Genomic DNA, 21684 nt, shown 5'->3' with positions numbered 1-21684 from the left:
GATCCTATCCCCAAGGTTTAATCTAGATAATAGTGACCGGGTTGAGGGAGAACGTTGGATCTGAGTTCGTCACGTGGGTAAGGTGTGGGGCTCTCCAGGGCTCTACCCTCAAGAAATGGGTACGGCTTACCAGTAAACAGTGATGAATGGCCTTGGAGATGGATAAGAGATATCAAGATGATTGATTGGAGAAAAGAAGGAGAGGGGGGAGAAGCTACCTACTGGAAATCCTAACGAACCGGGCCACGTTGGGTGATCACAACAAATGGAACGGAAGTGTATACATACTCGAAAGGTAGTGCAAAGATTTCCAGCAGTGATCATCTTGACAACTAGTAATTCGGTTTTTTTGGGTTCAAGGAAATGTTCTGATTGATGGGTGGGATATCAGGGCTTTCAAAATCCCGTTCAATAGCTTCAGTGTTGAAAGATGTTCGGATCGTGTGAGCAGGGATGCTATCCGTGCCGATATAATCGCCTTGGGCCACATCTTCCGCCGGAAAGTGATGAACTAGTGGAGGCTCTGTTGCTCCGCGGTAGGTGATACCAGATCCGATGGAAAAGAAGATGAAACAAGCGATTGGATTGATTTGAGTATCTCTATCCTGCTGATGGACTAAAGAACGAAAGAGGAACAAGTTCCTCGACGTAATCCTCGTCGATTTCCCTTTCAATATCCACCTCATAGTCCTATGTCTCTCCCCACGGACGATTTCCTGTATGCCTTAGGCTTTGGACCCATCCAATTCCCAGCCTTCAAGAACCAAAGCGAGTCGACGTGCGAGTTATTCCACAATTTTATCGTAGGCTCCAGATCCTTCATCAATGTACTCTTGGTGCATGAGCAGTTGCCAGGTGGTCACGGCCTCAACTAGAGAGCCCGACTCACTCTTCTTCGTTTCAGCGGAAGTGCGGTCAGTGCGATTAACCGCGTAGCCCTACTGCGTCTCTTCCCGACGGGCGAGCTAACCAATGTTTGTAAAGACTTGGGCCTCGCACCAACGGTCGGAACGCTCTTGGGCTTGCAGCCGTTGAAGCTGATTGACGAGCGCCGCCATCCGGCGCTCCAACACATGCAGCATCGCAGGCACCAACGAGGACCACGGGAAGTGGCCATTCCCATATAGTACTGTCAGACATGTAGCGAGCGCCATTATCAGGGCCCTTTCTTCCCTGATCTCGAGGCGAGCGTGCTCTCGCCGCAACGCCCGGGCTTGCAGCTGCGAAAGAACATCCAGGAAGCCACCGCTAACTGATCGCACTGGCCGATTGTCGGCCACTTATCGAATGTCATTAGCTTTGTGTCTGCCCAGGTGGGACGGACGATCGATAGGACGATATATCTCACTTACTTGCAAGTCTTTTAATGATGGGGTTTGTGAGAAAATGTAAGTGGGAGGTTGTAAGCTGTAAAATAATCAGTTTGTACTAACTCCTTATTTTGTTGGAAATGACGGTCACGCCTTTGCGGTTTGTAGACAGGCCATAACTGATGAGCAAACTCCATCAGAGCTAGAAGCCCATCCTTCGACACCTCTAGGGAGTTGCATGCATGCAACGGCGGGATCGTACCTTGGATTTGTGTAGCGCAGGATAAGAAATCAAAAGCTTGAAGGTGGAAGAAAGAAAATTGAGAGAAGTCGGGTTAAATAGGAATTTCTATGGGAAATCGCGTTTTCACGAGGAAGGAGCGAGTTTCACTTCTTGCCTTTGAAAGTAAAGTGAAACACTAGTGAGGCATAAACGATAGCTTGATAGCAACACTATTATGTCTTCAAAATTGTCTAACCTTTTTTGCGACTGTAGTGCAAGTACCTCATCCACCAGCAGATCATCCTCAGCTCCGTCTAGAGCTTCCTTGAACCGTGGCACCCTCATACATTAGGCGTGTAACAATCTCCATTATCAAGACTATTTCTTCGAGGATGTATTCCCGATCGAGTGCCCGCTGCATCTCTCGAGCTCGCAGCTGCGAAAGCAGCTCCAGTTGGCCACCACTAGGCGATGGCACTGGCCGATGGTCGGCCACTTTTTCAATGCTGTTAGCTTTGCCTCTAGAGCAAAGGATCAAGGGAACTAGGAATCTCACTTGCAGGGTGTTCAATGTGAGTGGAGAGTGTAGGATGTATGGAGCAACCTATGTTTATTAGCCCCTGACTTCGTGAAGGAATTAGGAATTTATGGAAGGGACTGGTACAGTTTTTGTTGTGAAGAATTCCGTGCTTATCATATTTTCGATGTCCATGTGTAGATATTATGGAAACAGCGTGTGGAACACGAGGGAAAAGTTGGCCTGGCTCTGACTAAAACTGGAAAACGGAGTGGGCCGCATAAACAGTAAGGTAATGTAGCGGCAAGGTTCAGGGGCCGATACAAGGGGAGTAGACAGCCGTCCAGTGGATGAATGGATCGAAGGACGACATTGTGAAGTACGGTATCCTCGTCGAGTTCCGTTTTTGGAATAGCAGTATACTCTGAGTCGAGATAATCCCGCGGTAGTATGCCAACCGCTTCCAGAAATTGCAGGTCCTCGGCATCGATATCACGGGTAATGCGGGGTAGATATTATAGGGCAAAGCATAAGTGAGAGTAAACCACCCGTCACAAATGATAACAATACCTTGACAATTCACTTGGAAACCTGGCACCAAGCATGTTATACCACAACAGATACGTTCATTTTCAAGTCTGGCTGTGAGGAAATATTGAGTTAAGCGAGATTTCGAAACACCCAGTCCTTGCACCAGCGGTCAGTGCGCTCTTAAGATTGCAAGCCTTGTAGGTGTTCAACCAGGGCCATCATCCGCTGTTCTAACGCGTGCAGCATCATGGGGATCGATGATGACCACGGGAAGCATCCATCTCCGTACTTTCTCTGGGGCGTGTACCAATGGCCTCATGGGTATTCGCTCGCAAGAGTACGCGCTCCTCCTGCTGGGTAAGAACCTCGTTGTCCAGGGGTCGATAGAATAGACCAGGGCATAGGAGATGAGAGCAAATCACCCGTCAAAAATGGTAATGATGAATTCTTCTTTTGTAGATATGATCAAGACGGTCCTACTCTTCCATAGTTCCTAGACACTGTTTCTCTATACCCACTGCTCAACCCAGCGGTCGGCGTATTCTTGCTCCTGCAAGAACGCCAACAGGCCCAGCATATCTAGCTGAGGACTGTAGATCGTGTCCGCGATTACGGTAGACTAGGGGGGATTCTCGACATCGTACAGGCTTAAGACAGCGGCCGCTTTTCGCATAGTGCCCACTGCTTGTCAGACAGTACTGACATACGCGTGCTCTCGGAGGATAACCCGTTCTTGCAGCTGGGCTAATATGTTGAGCATATCATCACTTGGCGATGGGATTTGGCGAGTGTTCGTCACTTTTCCAGCTGTGTTAGCTTTGCATCTGCAACGCAGGATCGAGGGGACTGTGTAACTCACTTATCGTAATTTGTGGGGATTGTCAATGTGTGGGGAGTTGTATGCCTCGAGTCCTGAAGAGTAGTCTGTGTTTATTAGCTCCCGATTTCGTTTCAAATTATAGTCATAGACTTAGGAGTCATACGTTGAGAGGTTACGTGAATGTGGTGTCCGAAAGCCAATATTTGACAAAGGAAGGAGGATGATTGATGGGAAGGACCTTAAATAGAAATTTCTACGAGAAAACGCGGCCTTAAGAGGAGCGAACTTCGCTTTCTACCTTTGAAAGCAAAATGAAACACTGGTGAGGTCTGAGCCGGCACTTTATACCAACACTCCCGAATGCTTATAGTATTAGGCATACGGATACAACATATAACTGTATCGTAAGTCATAATTGATGGCAAGATTACGTGAGAAAGAGAGCTTATAGAACTAAGAGTCAGTTGAATTTGAGATGAGTTTGTGACTGTTTTGCCGTTATTCCACGCCCTAGATGTTCCTTTAAAGGTCTGCTGTTAGGTGACGCCCATTACAATTCCCTAATTGGAGCACTGATTACTGTTAATATCTTTACCGACCTTGTGAGCTAAATATTCCGTCGAGAAGCCCTAACATACGTACCTCTAATCTCTGAAAAAGAGGCGACACTGAGAGCAGAGAACTGGAATACTGCGCTCATTTCCATGACCAGGATAGCCTCTTGTAGGTTTCTCTGACGAGGGTCCTCTCGCTAGATCTCAATGTCTTGCAGCTAGGTCATGGCCTACAGTTGTCCCATCACATCGTCTATGAATTCATGTGGACATGGACCTTAGTTCTGGCTCCCCCTATGTTCGGGATAGACACGTCTATGAGAGAGTACGTCTTGTACAATTCGCTAAAGCGGCAGATACCCCAGAATCCTAGGTATGGGGAACATCCACCCCCTCTATCCTCATCTATCATAAATCTCGTTAAGCCTACCGGAATGTTTCAGACTACAGCGGTTAAGGCAAATCGTAGTTTTGTATTTCATTTCTGTTTGTTAGGCACCTTCTCAGGGAACCTGTAGTACTCCAGCGCCCACAATACATCGTCTGATTGGTTGGTTCCCCTGCGCAATTGACGGTGGTCCGGAAGATTTTCTGCTTCCATTGGAACACAAACGTAATTCCAAGTATTGGTGCCATAACAGGTTCTGTGAAGGACTGGGCGAAGAGCGCATAGGGCCAGCCAGAATCACGGCCTACTTGGATTCGTAGATATTCACGAGGTATACAGATTGACGAGTCGCTAGTGGTCCGTGATAAGGACTCATAACCTCTAGAGGATGATAGACGGTCAGTATCAATAGGAAAGTGTGCAATACTTGTTGATGCTATAGACAAAGAAGTTTAACTCACGATGAATAGCTTGGAGGTTAAGCTGTCCCTGTCACCGTCTTGATATAGGCCTACAGAGGCTCTAACAGATTAGTACATGAGAGAGAGGAGAGGAGAGGGTCATCAAGTAGATTCGCCTTGGTGGGGTGACCCCTTCAGGTAGGTATATCTCACTTACCCATCAGACGCGTTTTAGGAATCTTGTGGTAAGTTGAAGTACAGTCGGAGGTAGATAATGTATGATGCCCTTTCTTTGTTAGCCCCTTGTGTTGCTAATTCTAGTCACAGAGGACGCTTACCTTGGGTTTTGAGGGTAGTAAGTGCGAATATTGCATGATGCTGGGTAAAAGCGAAGCTATTAAATAGCAATTCCTACGAGAAAGCGCACCTTCACGAGGAAGGAGCGACTGTCACATTCCAAAAACCAATGTGACTATCACCTTGTATAGCCACAGCTATGAACCAAATTCGGCACTCTCTTCGAAGTCGTGAGCAGTGATAGATTATATGAATAGAAGCTAGAACTGATACCAGGGTGGTACATATATATGTAGTTGGTGTTTAATTATATATGAGAAAACTGTGAAATGAAAGTGAAGGGAGGTTTGAAGTTGCCAAAGTTGGAGCTTTTATATCTAAAATGAGACTGAATTGAGACAGTTTCATGACCTATGTGACTCACTTTGTTCAGGTGTATCCCGGTAGACCTTTCTACTGCATTCCGCCAACCAGACCATCTCTATAATTAGAACGCCGCCTTCTGTTGGAGGAACCTGTCTAGTATAAGTTCTAGTTTGGATCGCTGTGTACATATGATGGCGATGTCTTTCAGACATGGCCAATACGTAACCCTTCAAAGAAAAACCAAAGGCAAACCTTTCGCAATCAACACATTCTACATAGCTAGGTCTTACCAGGTTGCAAATTATAGCAGGTTAATGGCGTTGGAACATGCTACTATTAGTATTGGGGTTGGTTTCTTGGCAACTACCGTTCATGGGAATATCTATGTCAATATAGCACTCGAATTCTCCATTTGTGTGGGGTTCTCAGGACCTAGTTCCAAGCTCCCTAAGAGGCAGCGCTATCTTCATTCCCTTCCGCATCGAGACCCATCATAAAGCTCAAAGAGTTCCTCCATTCGCTGTCTTAGAACCCTTCTCGCTATCTAGTGATATGTGAAAGTTGTTGAGTAAATCCAAGGGTTCCCGTCGAGATGCCGATGCGTATTGTGCTATTCATCTTCTCGGAGCTATAAATCCAACCCGTCCTATTCATGGATTGCCTGACCAATGCTAGACGGCTTCGGGTGGCTACCAGTGAAATTCCTTGGGGAGTGTCTTTGCGGCTATAACGACCTCCACCACTTCCAGCAGATCATCTTTGACACGGGTGAGGGAGCGGAGCGTCTCCACAATGGGGACGGACGCCGAGGCGGATAGAAGAGCAGATATTGCGGCGGTCAGCTCGGATAATTCGCCCAGAGCTATACGAATAGGGCGTAGGGTACGGGGCTCTAGGGTATCCAGAAGCTCCGTGTCCGGGCACCCTACGATCCACAGTTGCATATTAGTATGGACGGAACCCCGCCCCTGGTACTCATAGCGGGACCAACTATCCTCCACAGTAAATAGTCTCTTTAGTGTCAAATGCCAAAACAGTCGAAAAACGGATGTCGAACCACTGGACGACAATATGCGGATAGTCGCGGGCGGTATTGCGGGAAATACGGCAGCACACGGGTTTATTGCCTACGACTCACTCCTGGTGATTTGGCAGATGCCTTATAAGGTCTTCCCAGTGAAGGTCCGCGACCGAAAGGGGGAGAAAGAGTTGTGTAACACCCAGATCCTTGATATCCCGCCCAAGGTGCCTCGCTGGGTGATTCCCTGCCACCTGTTGTGTGGATCCAAGCAGATGAGATAGATGCATTGGTCTCTCGCTTGTTTTGCAGTGTCGAGGGACTAGTTTCTGTTGATTTGTTCAATCTGGCGTTACCTCCAAGGCAACCAGTGTTAGTCAGTAATTCTCTTCTCTATCAGCTCTAACCGTGGAACAGGGGTGTCACATTCATTCCCCAATGCTGGTGGAGAAGGTAGGTGTTGTTGAAAGGATAAAAACGAAAGGAAGGTCAAGAAAGACCTTGATAGCGCGAGGAGAAGAGTAACGAAGGAGAATCTGTCAGGGTCTCCAGGTAGCAGAAAGACGATTATCACGGGGAACTAGAACCCGAGCAAGTTGCCCCAAATGGGAATCGTGAAACCGTATCTGAACGAGTAAGATGCGAATATCTTCTTCAAAACAAGAGAGCAATGCTAAGATTACCAATGCTAAGATTACCGAGATAGATAAGCCTAGACTATCAGGCCCTCGAGGTACCTTGAACACCACCTCATCACCTCTAAGTTGACTTAGCCTAGGGTCACACCACATCCGCCTAGGTTGGTGACCCAAAATGTCTTGGCCCAACGCAAGACCGCTATAAACTCAACTGATTGCCACCCAGTCCCGTAGGAACTTGAGCAAACACATGGGGTTGACACGAAATCCTAGTCAACTGCAACCAGGGATAATAAGAGCCCTTGCCAGTATAGAAAAGTATATAGCTAGTGTATTCTAAAGGACAGTGATATATAGCTGATGAGCATCTAGACAAATACGAAGTTAGAAAGGAAAGTGACGTTTGGGAAGACTCGGGCAGTTGAGTCCTCTATAACTTATATGGAGGTTGTTTGCCTGATATCAAACACTATGCAACCACTCCAGCGCACAATACTCACAATCCGCATCCACTAAATACAAAGGCAGTATTAAGGAGATTCTCAGTTCTTTCTCCTATAACCAATATACAAAGTTATCGTTTAACACAGAGTTCATATGCTTGGAACGGTGTCTAGTATGTATAGCTAGAGTTGATTAACCAACTACTCCCTAGAGATGGGTACTACATAGCATGCTAGGCGCGCCAATTATTGTTGGGATTCCTAATATAACCATGGTTTATGACAGCCAATATATTACGATTCCCGTTATTCTATTATAACGACTAAGTGAAGTCTAATTGAAGTCTAATTGAAGTCTAATTGAAGTCTAATTGAAGTCTAATTGAAGTCTAATTGAAGTCTAATTGAAGTCTAATTGAAGTCTAAGTGATGCGATTTTCAAGACTATATTGTATACTATGCTCTTATGCTAACATAGGGGAAGATCGAACTGTCATTACAGATTCTGTATCTTGTGTACGACTCGTCTAATGGCCGATATAGTAATGAATTCTATATTCTGTTTATAACATCTGAGTGACCGCTAAGTGACCAATCAGTGACCAATAAGTAACGGTGCTTGGTAGAGTATAAGCTGTACCTATCGCTTTTGGCTGACTTGGATGATGTCTCGCCAATTATGGCCCGTACCCGTGTAACAAACAAAGCACCTTCCCTGTTCGCCATCACGTATATCGCCTAGGTCTAAAACACGGCAGCAACACCAACCCATCTTTCTACTCTTCTCTCATTCACAGAAGCACCTCTGACGACCTTCAATGGCGCATCTGACTGATTTTAGACTGCAGGGTTGCTAGGCAACCTGTCCAGCGGATGAACTATCCCTGTCCTATTTGTAAAGGTTGGGAATTCGAAACAGAGCAAGGCTTTATTAACCACATCAGATATGCGCACAACATATTCCTATGCCAGAAATATGAGGAGATGTATGCAGTCGGGAATGACCTTTCTCCATCACAAAGACGACGCGAGATATGGTAAGCCGCCCTCAAAAGATCAAGCATCGGTCCGTCAGCACTCGTCTACTAAAACTCTTCTATGGTCTCCTGCACATACCCGTCATCCACCACATGCCTGGACACTTTTGCAATCCCCCGGGAAGGGACACCAAGTAGGTGGTCAAATCCATCAACCACAACCTCACGCCTTTTACAACTTCCCACCTTTCACACCACTTCCCGTTCTCCATGTACAAACCCTATTGGGTCAAATCTTTCCAGCTCACCCGCATGCAAGCAGTTTATTTATGCGAAGCACTCCAAACCCGCTTATCCATATTTACAAAGGCCACTAACATAACAAGAGCATCCACAAGAAATCTCCCACCCATCACTCAATGGGTAGGCTTTACAGCAAATGCCCAGAAATAACCGTCCCATGGGAAATGCGACTGATTGCACCCTTAGGGTCGGACCAATTCTGAGCAGGTATACGTCGGCGATGAAACAGGTTCGCAGGGATGGTTCCAGCACGCCGTTGGCCATATTTTTGGTACTCGCCGCAACTACAACAAGACGCCAGATGTGACGATTGTATCCCGGAGGATTCCCACTCCCCTACTAGTTGTGGGATTTTAGCGCCTATCAAGCACGGGCTTGTCACATCTTGCACCGTTGCAAGCAAGTGGGAATGCTCCAGGATACAGCAACGAGAATATGGCCAACAGCCTGTTGCAACCGTCCTTGTATCCCTATCTCATTGGCAACGTATACCTGCTCGGAAGTGATATTCCCAAGTCTGGTCGATGCAACTCTCAATCCCTCGACGGCTGAGGCCGTATTTCCTAACTTTGCGAAGAAGACGCTTCCGCGGGTTTAGGTATTGAGGCAGGGAAGTCAATCGCCGACACTCGGGATAGTCTTAATAGCCATGATCCCCCGGAGAATGTTTAGCACAGCTAAAGACATGCTTTGGCATGACTGGCGCTTCACGCCAGTACGTCCCGCTATACGCAAAGAAGTCCGAGCCGCTGCAAATCCGCAAGACCTGACTCTTGCGCGGGAGTCCGATCAAAGGGCGCCCACGACGGGAATGGTCCACACGAGCACATTATACACACCCAAGAAGGGTGGACACGGCGCAATGGTGTTTCACGTGGAACGAGACTATGTACACACAAATCTCAAAACTACACCGCCGTTAACAGCAGTGGAATCTATCAGTCTGCTAACCTCAGTCAAAAAACAGTACTGGGCGACCGAGCTAGAGGTGTCATGTATGGTGTGGGTTGTGCATAATCGAAGCAGCACCAAAGGGTCTAACCCCAGTCGCGTACACGGACCATATTGCGACAATCGACCTAGCTACTTCGCTATCATCTGCATCGCCAGGCAGGATGAACCTGCATCTGGTTCGGGCATCCCAATATCTACAGCAATTCCCATTGCTGGTTTATCACAAGGCGGGTAAGATAAACCACGTCGCAGATGCACTCTCCCGCTTGGCGGCCTGTTTAGCACCGAGATACTGATCTGCTTCCTACGCGGTCCTGGCTGTCTTCAAGCTTGGGAGGAAAAGGCTATCACTTTCGCAAACCAGAAAAGAAAGAAGGATAAGGGGAATTTGGAGCCGGATGAAAAGGCTGGATACGCAGCCTTCAGCAAGGGCCGAGGGAGGAAGCCTTGACAATCAACCACAGAAAGTGGAGAGGAAAAGGACGTGGCCCAGAACCCTCCCTCCCGAAGAATGGGAATGCGATGGATATATAATCCAGACTCGCAAGCGACCAGTTCATGATTCCGAACAGTTCAGCGACCTCATTTCAATCGATAGTCACGTCGCGAGAAGGGACACCCATTAGTGTCTGCGTTGATGTGACTGGATGGAGAACTCTCTAAAATAACTTCCGACGTGTGTGGCGAGAACAAGTTGTCTTGCTTCTAACTTGTGAAACCGAATGGCCTAGGCTTTGGCGGATACATGACCTAGGAGCCTAGACATGCGCGGACCATCGCATCCAGGAAGCTTGCAAGAACTCAAAAGATTGAACCAGATGATTTTAGCTCTGTTCCAATAGGAGAGTGGGTTGAGTGAGGAGAAAGGTGAACGAAGCTATTGCATACTGGTCGCCATCCTTGGTTATGGGGTCTGACTGGGTTGGTCGAGCAGCGCCAATACCAAGTGCTTGAGAGAGTATTAGTTTCAAATGTTTGAGCGAAAGCCATTATTATTGTCTCTGCTCTCTCCCCGTAGGTTGAGGAATGATAAAACACCACAATGTAATACTACGTAGACAAGCAATAGGCGATTACGTATTATCGCCATTGGAAACAAAACTCAAGGACATAAAAGACATACGAAACAGGAAACATAGCAATATTGGGGATAGGGGAATTAAACGCCAAATGTACAGAAACAGAGAAGGAAAAGACAGACGAAAAATGAAGAGAGAAACACACGAGGCGATGGGAACAAGACTGCCTTGAAGATCAAAATAGAAAAAGCACTCCCGATATAGACAAAAGAACCATTCTCCAAACTTCTCTATGCATAGATGAAGCAGCTCAGATACCCAAGTCCAGTGTTAAACGCCTTGATCCAGATAGGATGCATGACAAGGCCAATAACGTGTTTTAAAGAATGCTCCGACTTGCCTGGCTGCGACTAGTAGCGCGGCTCGGGTTCGTGCGACTTGGCTCGTCTTCCTCGAGAACATCGCTCAGACGCGTGGGGTGACGATGGCGCGGTGTCACAGACTCCCACCCAGTGCCAGGGCCCCAGCCAGAGCCGCTGTAGTCCGCAGCGGAGGTGGGCGCATGCGGAGCTTGCAGTGGGGCGGAAGAGGCAGCGGAGGTATAGGCGCCGTCGGGCATGTAGTGGCCTTCGGGCTCATACTCTTCGCTGCCCTCCGAGGAAGGGCCAGGTGGGTAGCTGGCGGGGTTGCCATGCTGGTCGTGGGAGTAGTGGACATAGTCTTCGTCGCCGGCTTCACTGCTGCCGGCGTAGGACCGTGTGTCGGGTTCTGAGGTTGCGGGTCCTGGGTATGGGACATTGGTGCTTTCATGTGCATACAGTGGACCCGGGTAGGGGGCTTTGGAGGCAGGTGGGTCCACCTTTTTTGGTTCGATGAAAGGGTCTGACCCTGTGGGGGACATTGGCGTGCCATCTTCGTAGTATTGTCCACCAGCGCTCCCTGCAGACTTGCCATGGTATGCGTCGCCGCCCATGGTTGTGGCGGTTGGTCCGCCAGGGTATGGGCCCTCGCGGGTCTGTGGACGAGTGGTCTGACGACTAGGGAGGCCAGAAACCATAGGTACAACCTGAACGCCCCCAACTAGAGTCGGCTCTCCATTGCGCAGGGAGTTGGTTCGGTCTCGCTCTTCTTGCTCACGACGCCCAAGCTCCTCCCAGGCGCGGCGGGCCTCCTCCTTGGAGATTTGGAGTTCGCGACGCATCTCTTTTAGTAGCTCCTCGGCCTTGACTTTGTCCTTTTCAGCTTGCTGGGCAGCAGCAAAGGCATCGGCTCGGCCTTGCCGTTCTTCTTTGAGCTGGCGGTCCAAGTCTGCCTGCACTTCCTTTGAGCGTTCTTGCTCAGCACGGGTGTCGAAAAACCAGCGCTGGAACTTGCGTTCGGAGGAGGCTCGTAGACGTTGCAGTTCAACCACTGCGTGGAAGAGATTTGCACCAGCGGCAGACAAGTCAGTAATTTGTCGAGCTAATTGTTGACTGATCGGATCACGCTCTAGATCCTCATTATTTTGTTCAAGCTTGCGCATCCAATAGCTAGTGAGACCCTCCCAGTGTGAGGACAGTGTTTCCCATCGCTCGAATGCATGCGGAAACCCAACGCGTTTCGGTTGCGGAAGAGTTTGGGGAGCACCAGGCTGCCCTGCGGGTAGGGCCTGGGTCGATTTGGAGACCCCAACGGGTCTGTTTTGAGCTCCAATTTCTGCAGCACTCTGTGAGCGACTGTGTTGGGGCTGCTGACCAGTTGCCTGTGTTGGTCGTGATTGGCTAGCCAGTTGCCCCGTGCCAACTGTCTGCGGTGCGGTCTGATATTCTGATGGTCGGGTACTCGTCGCAGCATCTGCTGCTGGTCGGTACGCAGCTGCTGGGCCTGATGCGATGGGCATGGTCTGGGGTTGTCCTTCGGGGCCCCTTGGTGGTCGTGGGGCTCGAATTCTTGACTGGGAGCCATTGTCGGCGGCAACGCCAGCGGCGTACTGTTGAGACTGGGCCTGGGCCTGTATCTGGGCCTGGGCGTCTGCTTGAGCCTGTTGTTCTTGCTCCTGTTGTTGTCGTACCAATTTCTCCTGTTCCCTCTCTTGGGCCTCGTGCTCCGCTTTGCGGCGAGCCTCTCGATCCCGGCGTTGTCTCATTATGTCCGTAGGTGTCCTCATACCACTCGGTGGCTGCGATGTCCCTGAGATGGGGTTCTGGGGTACACGGGCTGCACCATTTTGCACACGGCCATTGCCCACAGGCCCAGCGGGGCCAGCGACACCTACCATGTCTGACATAGACGCATTCACCTCGTCCCAATCAGTGGAGAGCTGTAGCGGTCCCCGGATAGCTTCCTCGAGTGCGAAAAGGATTGCTGACGCTGTGCGCGAGGAGACTCCGGTCTTTCTCTGAGGCCAGTAGGATGTATTGAGGAGCCGGTATGGGTCGTCAACTGTAGACCCGTTATCGTCAGTCTCCGCTTCGGAAAGGGCCGGACGTAGGGCTGCGATGCCACTGGCTGCGGCGTGTTGCACAGAGACCGGGGTTGTACGTGCGGGTTGGGCTCGATTGGAGTGTGGAACCTGGGCGCCTAAGGACACCGTTCGACGGTGGGCGGATTGTCGAACCTCTGCCTGGCGAGGGATACGACGTAAGGGACGCTGAGAGTCGGAGGCGCTCGGGGGTCGGGATTGGGGTAGGGATTGATGATTGGCTGAAGTAGAAGGTCGTTGAACAGTCGGCTGGCGTTGCCGCGCAAAGGTCGTAAACGTTGATGGGTCGTAAGAGTCGTGGACTTCGTTAGAGGCTTTGGGGATGCGTCGAGACACCTCTAAGAATGATTGGTAAAATTGTGGATTGGAAGACAATGCGTTGCGTCACTGGAGCAGATAGCTCTCTCAAGGATCGCGATCGCAAAATTATCGATCGCTGAGAGTTCAAAAGCTTCACAGCCCCTACGGCTGTACAAATCAATGCTCAATTCACAGTATAATGCAATTGAGAGAAAAACCGAAGCAAATTGAAATCTGGAGAGGTAAAAGAACGAGAAAGGGTCGGAGTGTGAGGTGGCTGGTTAATTGAGATGGCTGGGGCCGCAGCTGGAGCTGCAGCACACCAAACGTGTCTCGGCGATGAAACACCAACTCTCTAAACTCCGGCCTGGGTTCGAATTCGAATACTCCGTATGAGAAGAGATGAAGAATACTAAATGAAGCCCGAAGCTGGAAAGTAGTGTTCTAAGGCAGGAATGCCTGAGCTATGCCTGCCCTAATTCGCCCAAGTCGATCCTTTCCTTTTTTCTCTCTTTGCTCTTTTTCAGGGCAATCACAGAGTCCCCAGTAAATATTAAGGTACTTCAAGTATGTCAGATCTTCCGTCACGCGTTCAGATGTCGCTGCGCAACCAATTCGAAGGGACGCAATACCTCAATAATTAGTTGCGACCGTGCAGAGCCGGTCGCACGGACTGCTATAGTGGCGAGATCGAATAGTTCAATGCAATTTGGAACATGTGTACGGAGTAGATATGTGTTGTTTGAAAATCGAAGAGAAAACCTCTTAGGCTACGGAAATAAGTCAAGGCTATTTTAATTTCGCCGTGCCATGGTTGGCTTTTTAAGGCTAACGACCTTGGAATAATATAATTAGGACGTATCCGGAGTATGATGTGTTGGCAAGTCAGTTATGTCAGGCAATATATATATCTTGACAACGATGTAGCGACAATATATATCAATCTGACTACTCTGCCCATTTATCTCCATTTGTTTAAGACTCACCAAGTATTTATAGCTATTATGGCTATTCCTCTTTCCTGTTTAATTTCATAACATGAGATCTTGGTTAGGCTCCATTTGATCCACTGGTTCATCCTCGAGCCGGCGGCTACAGTTCTCTGGGACGAACTACATTCCCCACAATTCTCAGAAAGGGGTTGTTTTCATTCTCCAGGGCTCTTCACATATGTACTCTTTACTTAAAACAAAATATTTTTATATATCTACTGCTACATTATTCTACTTAAATGGCTAAGTATCAAGCCTATCTACGTGGCACTGTTCAGCCTCCCCCGCAATGACATCGCCTCCAGTCCTGGCTAGGTCTGTGGGCCGGTGTTCCCGATGACAAAGCAAATAGATCGGTCTCGGGATCTGCTAAGGTTGAAAGCTACAAGTAATCATCTGGGCAGGTACTTCAGACTCAACTCTAAACTTGGACACACTAGGTTGGACTACAAAGCAAATACTCAGAGGGAGAGCTTACAGACGGAGGCGTCCAGGGCTTTTCAGCACAGTGGAATAGACGGATGTGCAAGCCAGAAGACCGCGGGCCTCAGATACCATAGCCAATACACGAAGGGCCGAGCGGCAAGCCCATAAAATCCAGGCCGGGCGTCGCGGCAGCCCCCGAAGGGACCCGTAACATTGCGCGGGGGAACGTTATAGGGCACCGCTGCGGTTATGAGCAATATGTAACCATCAAAACTGGAAAAGGTATCAAGGTGGAAAGTAATGTTCAAAGACGAGTTATCCTCTCTACACATACCCACCGACCACATTTGGGATGTAAAAATGCAAACAGCAGTAAAAGTGGCTAGAAATTGCTCCGGGGGACAATTTTTGTATGGGACTGGTCCGTGCACGACCAAAACACCATACAAAAAGTGGCCCAGTTGAGAAAAGCTGAGTGACATTTCCGTTTTTCGTGGGACTTGGTCGTTTGAAAATATTCACCAAGGTTCGAAGTACATTTTCGCTGTGCTTTTTCCTCGGCAATAGACTCCCCATTATCTATATCTGCTCAACAAGGTTCTTAACTACAGATAGTTTCATCTATGATTTCCTTGTAGACGATCCCGTCTCCAAGCACCTTGTGCATCGAATAGGCACCATTGAATGCCCAATAAATGTATAAACTCATTCTAAATGCACGTAACAGATACTCTGACGCGTCTAGAGCAATCAGGAGTGGATACGTCTTTTCGGGAAAGCTGTATTCTCGGCCGCGCCAAAGGTCCCCGGTGCTAAAAACCTGTATTTAGAACCAGCTATTCCCTCTATCCAATATAAGTACATAGTACTATTTATCTGAGTAGTAATACATGATGCACTCAACAATAGTGACCAAAGCCCCTAGCTATCCCAAATTCCAATAGTCAAGCCAGGAGGCCTCCAATACAAGACCCCACCGAGACAAAGAGCGCCCCATAAGCACTACAACCTGGAAAGTAATATTGACCCCTCCGTCCAAGGCCTGGACCCGAGGACTGAAAGAGCAGCAAGGGCCTAGGAACCGGAAAATTTGATCCCTCATTCGGGCCGGGGAGGGGCTTCCCGTAGCGCCGCGGACGTAGAATACGAAACCCGAGAGAGTGCCCAGAAGGGAGCTAAGACCCAGTATCAAGGTAGGTTCAATGCCTTGCAGAAGACTAGCTCCGCGGGAGCTTGGGTGTTTCAGTTCCCTCGTCGGGGTCTTGGGGTTGCGGCTATTGGCCAATCAGGAGAAATATGGTTTCGAGACACTTTCGGGCTTCATAATTAGGATGTTCTAGGGGATCTGTGATGTGTTCTAACTGTCTATTTGACTTCAGGTATTGGGTTGTGCTGAGCATCGAGTTTAATTTTGGTTTTGATTTGGGTTATGGTTCTGATTCTGATTCTGATCTCAGAAGTTCGCTGAAATTTGGTCTATCGAGGGAGTTTGGAGGGATGCCATGGATTATCATGCCATTGCGGTCCTTGGAAGTCCATTCTGTTGGATCTAGGATTGGATATATTTGGTAAGGTTGCACTCGAGATAGGAAACGGTGAACCAGTCTATTTCGAACTCTATGTCTCTGCACTCAACTGGCGGCTGAAGAATGTGAGCAGGAGGCGAGGGTGTCAAGGTTGCGTCCGCGGAGAGTTTATCACCCAAAGACTGCGAACAGTGCATGAACTGGTCAATAAAGAGACAATGGTCCTGCAGATCAGGGGTTTCATTGGGGAGTGTGCCGATACTTATACTACCTGAGCGGAATAGCTGCACCTCGGCTGTACGTGTAGCGGGATGCATGCAAGTCAAACTTTCGATGGAATGTGGGGTTTATTGGCTTAGCTGAGGCTATGTCTTGGGTTTGTTTTGTTTTGGTCTGCGCCAATATACAGTGGCAATTCCGGCCACATATACAATAGAGCTGGCCCATGGCATAAAGCGACCTCTGGAATTGGATCCAGCAACTACATTGACACATTGACCGGTAGGAAATGCATCTGTATGGTCAGATAGCAAAGTAAACTGAAAAAAGAGTTCGACTTTGCACCAATCGCAGCACAATGCCAGAGTTACAGATGTACAACATGTGTGATTTGTCCACTGTCGGGTTTACCTCAGCTCCTTGAGTGTCCGACCATACTATATGCTGTGGCAAATCAAGATGATGTGTCTGATTAACTTCAATCCAGGGAACAATTTATTGAAGAATTAAGGCAAAAATAGGAGAAGTTGGAAATCCAGGGACATAAGGGAGCAAGTATAGCTTCTTCCTATCAAGGTACGAGACCTGGATGTCACTGAGATAAAAGCAAAAGCAATAAAGATATCTAGCCAGCCACTATTCAAAAGCAAACAAATAAACCAAAAAATTAATTAAGCTCATGACGTAGGTGCTTTTCGAACAATTTCCGAGATGGAACGTTGTGTTATCGAATTGTGAGGCTCGATTTAACGTTGCTAAGGATGTGAAGAATGTGCAACCGAGAAAAAGTCATAAAGTACAAAAAGTACAAAAAGTACAAAGTACATAAAGTGACAGAGCTAATAGATCACAGATCACGTCGATCGACAGCATTAGTGATCTCGGGAACTCCGCAGACGTCTAGTGATATCTCACATTTCTCTCCCAGCCACAGTGCAGGACTTTTGCATACGTTTTTTTTTTTCTTTTGAACTTTTGTCTCTAACAGGCTGAAATTATTCCAAATGCTTTTTGAGATTCTATGTAGACCTCGTGTCACTTTCTTGGCTTCTTTATCACATACAGGAAACACGAGAATATGGGAACACAAGAACACAAGCACACAGGGAACACAGTCACAATCCCTATTGTAGACTTCGGGATGTTTCTTAGCGCAATTGTACGGATCGACTTCCGCGCGCCCTTGCTGGAGGACCCAATCGAAGGGTCCTTGCTGCAACATCCCTACGGAAGGGACTATGCAAGGTCAGATAGGTCATGATCGTCTGTGCTTGTGTTGTTTACATTGTGCATTGGCATGCATCTGTTTTTCCCGCTAGCCACCGGGTCATAGTCCAACTTCTAGGTCCTCAAGGTTATTTTTGGTATAAACATATCCCCTTCACCCTGGCCTCCACTTCGGTCATTTCATTCCTCATTCCTTCTCTTCTAGTCCTGGTGGCAAATCTCCCCTCTTCCATTGTATTTGATTGTGCTTAGATCCTAGCGATCTTCCATTCCTCGTGTTTACTTCTCTTTCATACTACTCGAGCTCACAATCCCATGGATCGCAGAGGCCTTTATTGTCCAGGCGAGTTGGACGTGCTGTATCAAGATCAAAATAGATCAGAGACTACCATTTGTCTCCCGTCACCCTCACCTGCAAAGCGTGGATCATCTTACTACCCAACTGCTGGCGCAAAAGTCTTTGAAGAGTCAAATCTGGATCCCTTCTACCTCGAAGAATCATTGGCTGCTACACCATCTTGGAACTCTTACACATCGGATATGCGCAATGATAATTTTGAAGACGAAAGCCAATACTACTCTCTCTCCTTGATCCACGAGGAGGACATCCGCACCCCATTGAAATACCCTGGCACAGATCGCTCCACACTAGCCCAGGTGGAGTTGGAGAATAGCTTGAGATTCCACCGATACACTCCCTCAACGGAGGAACGAAGTCCGCTACACAGTAGCCAGGTTTCGTTTAGCTCCATTCATACAGACATCACCACCCCGGACTTGACGCCTAGCAGCTCGTTTTCTTCAGCGTACGATTCACCTAACTGTCCCGACGCCGTCTTCAAGGCGACCCAGCAGCTGTACGAGCACGCAAACAGGATCCAGGTCGAAGCTCCCCGCCGCTTCTATCTCCCTGCATCTACACCACCTACATATTCTCTTCCCCCTCCCCCGCCGGTGCCTGCTTGCGCCCCGGCGGATACTCGTCCCACAACGCCTTGCTTTCAGCACTCAAACGAGTCTACTACTACTATTACCATGGGCGGCGAAGCTGTTATTGGGTCCTGCTCATCGCGGACCCGCCAGAGGAAGCAACCTCCAGCCGCTCTCAACCTGTCACGCGCCTCGAGTTTCCATCACACATCTCGCCGCAAGCAATCTAGCGCTGGAACTCGCCCTCCCCTTGACGGTTCTATGATCTCCCCTCCATGCTTGATTAACCCAGTTACCATGGAACCTCATATGACCCACTTTGACCACCCTCTCTTCATTCCTGCCAACGATACCCCTACTCCCGTTCCTAGCCCTTCGGCTAGCTCCCCACCAATCTCCCGCCAGTGGACTGCAACCTCAATGGAGCGGCCTTCCATTTCTACCATTGACGGCTTCGGTGAGCAGTCTGTGTGGGAGTCTGACTCGGAGTCCGAGTCAGCAGGCCGTAAATCGATGTCTCGCCGGCCTATAGACACACTGCGCAAGGTTCGCAGCCGTGCTAAGCTCCGTGCAGCCAAGTCACAGCCCCGTCTTAACCAGACCATGGTTGATGGCCAGCCAATTGAGCAGTTCCCGTGCATGGCGGAGGACATCATGGGAGAGCCTATGCCCGGAGCTTTCCGCCCGAGCATGGACCGTCCCAGCACTGCCAAAGATGGCGTGCCGTCATCCGGCGGCCTCAACACATTACGGCTGGTTGCGCCTTCCTCCACCTCTCTGACTCGTCCTCCTCGTTCCCGCAAGACTAGCAGCGACAACAGCTCTGACGCTGATCGCTCTGCCGCAGCAGTTTTCCAAGCTCAGTTCCGGCCCCGCCAGCGCTCTGACTCCCCCCCACACTCTAATTCCACCTCTGAGGGTGACAAGGAGAAGTTGACCTCGTTCTGCTATGACCAGTTCTCCCAAGCACCTGTCAAAGTTGCTCGCGAGCAACGGCCTCTCTACCAGCGATTTATGACCACCTTGCGGTCATTAAATTGCCACAAGCCCCAAAAGTCCCACAAGAAAAGCAATGTTACAACCATCTGATGCATTTCCACTCGGCGTTCCGGTTCCTTGGGTTTGATTTAACGCACGACTCTATGCTATATCATACCGACTTACCAACGATCACTCAAACGATTTCATCTCATTGTCTTTATGCTTATGTGTCTCGATGATTACGAACACGTCCACTCTCTCACGCAAAAATGATATTCTGCTTCCCGCGCATGAAAATAATGAATCTCCAGACCCGACTGTTGCTGGACACCGACGCGCCCAAAGACGTTCTCTACATGCGCTATCTCGCGCCACGAAACGAAAATGATGCCTGGTCCTAGCGGCCATGACTACCGACTTACGACTCGATACCCTCGAGCTAACTATCTTTAATTTTCCTATCTCTTCCGACTTTCATGTCTTGATTGCGCTATTTCGCGTGCTGTATTATCATCGCTCTGTTTCATTACGAAGTTACTATCAACGGTTTTACCCGTTCCATGTCTGATTGAATCATGTCTTGCTCCGCTACGACAGTGATGTTCTTCTTCAATCTGTGATCTATAATCCAACTAGAGCAACACAGTACCTTGTGCGGTGTTTGTTTCTACGAAAATTCGCATTCTCCTATTTCTCGCATTCATCAAAAGTGTTTCACTACGTCATGCTTTATGGATAGACAAAATAGAAACCATCACATTTTACCTCAAGCATGAACGATCCTTTGCTACTTCGTTGTCTAGGAGATAAGGACGTTTTGCGGAATGCGGGACTGCAGATTTCAGTCGATCCTTAGCGGTATCTTAGATACTACCACACCTCCTTGAGCACCCAAACCAAGTAACGATAAGTACGTAACAACTGCTCTACTATCCAGGCAAGGCATCATAGCCTAGCCCATGCACAGGGACCCAATTATCCAAGCCCTAGGCCTTCAACAAGGGCGAAAGGAGCCACAAACCTTCCCTAGGCCATGAACTTACCCCTCAGCTGGTTCGACTTCTGCCTGCGAATACTCGACTCATCTCAAGAACTCACATAGTCTAGATTGCCACGTATTGCTGTGCGTCATGCCCATTTCAAATCCACCCCGTTCGCAGCTTCTTGCATCTGTTTCAGAATACTAATGTATACAAATGTGTACTAATGTGTACTAATGTACAGTGCTAAATCGAATCCCGGATACTGGGTCTATCAGCATGACACTAATACCCTGTTTACCTGTCGAATTCTCAGATATTCGTATGTTCTCCACAACGGCTGCACCGGGGACACCGGGAGGGGATCCACTCGCTGCGGAGATGGGATGGCGACAGAGCGAGGCGTTGAGGTTCAAGTACTTAGGGCTTGGAGAGGCACATGCTGACAGCATCTACTGACCGACAATTGCGCCCGATATACACCTCAATTCACACAATCGCATTGTGTTATTCAAATACTAACAGCTGCATTCCTACGGAGTAGTCCTCAGGGATATTGTACGCAGGTAATACGGATAAGTCCCATCCCTTGCATGGACCCCTCAACGTCCGCCAAGAGCCAACTGCTACATTGTCCGAGACCTTGAATTTCCCTGGCTGAAAAGGCCCTGTATATTCCAGTCATCTCCCTGTGTCATACAAGCTTAAATCAAGTTTGACAATCCGATTCGCTAGACATGAAACCAATCCGCGCCATCCCCTTCCACTTCCCCTCAATCCTCATTCCGCCACTCTGATATCACAAGGCTAGCTATGCTTTCAGCCCCAAACTCACTGGCTGATCGCCCGATTGCCTATTTGACAGGTTACGCTAGACGGGGTT

At 48.6% G+C, this 21684-nt stretch overlaps 3 protein-coding genes across 3 annotated transcripts; 2 read left to right on the top strand and 1 right to left on the bottom strand.

The window, feature by feature from the left end:
- Window positions 1-9450: 9450 nt before the first annotated feature.
- Window positions 9451-10191, top strand: PGRI_050160 (uncharacterized protein; the record flags this gene model as incomplete). Its single annotated transcript, XM_040792729.1, has 2 exons — window positions 9451-9971; window positions 10023-10191. The coding sequence occupies 2 exons, from the start codon at window positions 9451-9453 to the stop codon at window positions 10189-10191; spliced, it is 690 nt and encodes a 229-aa protein (XP_040644696.1).
- A 947-nt stretch (window positions 10192-11138) lies between these two features.
- PGRI_050150 (uncharacterized protein) lies at window positions 11139-15152 on the bottom strand (the record flags this gene model as incomplete). Its single annotated transcript, XM_040792728.1, has 2 exons — window positions 11139-13558; window positions 15068-15152. 2 exons carry the CDS (start codon window positions 15150-15152, stop codon window positions 11139-11141), a joined length of 2505 nt encoding a protein of 834 aa, XP_040644695.1.
- Window positions 15153-18225: 3073 nt separating this feature from the next.
- On the top strand, window positions 18226-19929 carry PGRI_050140 (uncharacterized protein; the record flags this gene model as incomplete). Its single annotated transcript, XM_040792727.1, has 1 exon — window positions 18226-19929. The coding sequence occupies one exon, from the start codon at window positions 18226-18228 to the stop codon at window positions 19927-19929; it is 1704 nt and encodes a 567-aa protein (XP_040644694.1).
- Window positions 19930-21684: the final 1755 nt, after the last annotated feature.

Source organism: Penicillium griseofulvum (genome assembly GCF_001561935.1).
Source record: "Penicillium griseofulvum strain PG3 chromosome Unknown contig_84, whole genome shotgun sequence".
In the NCBI taxonomy this organism is placed as follows: domain Eukaryota; kingdom Fungi; phylum Ascomycota; class Eurotiomycetes; order Eurotiales; family Aspergillaceae; genus Penicillium; species Penicillium griseofulvum.
This window is presented reverse-complemented; position numbering and strand designations above follow the sequence as displayed.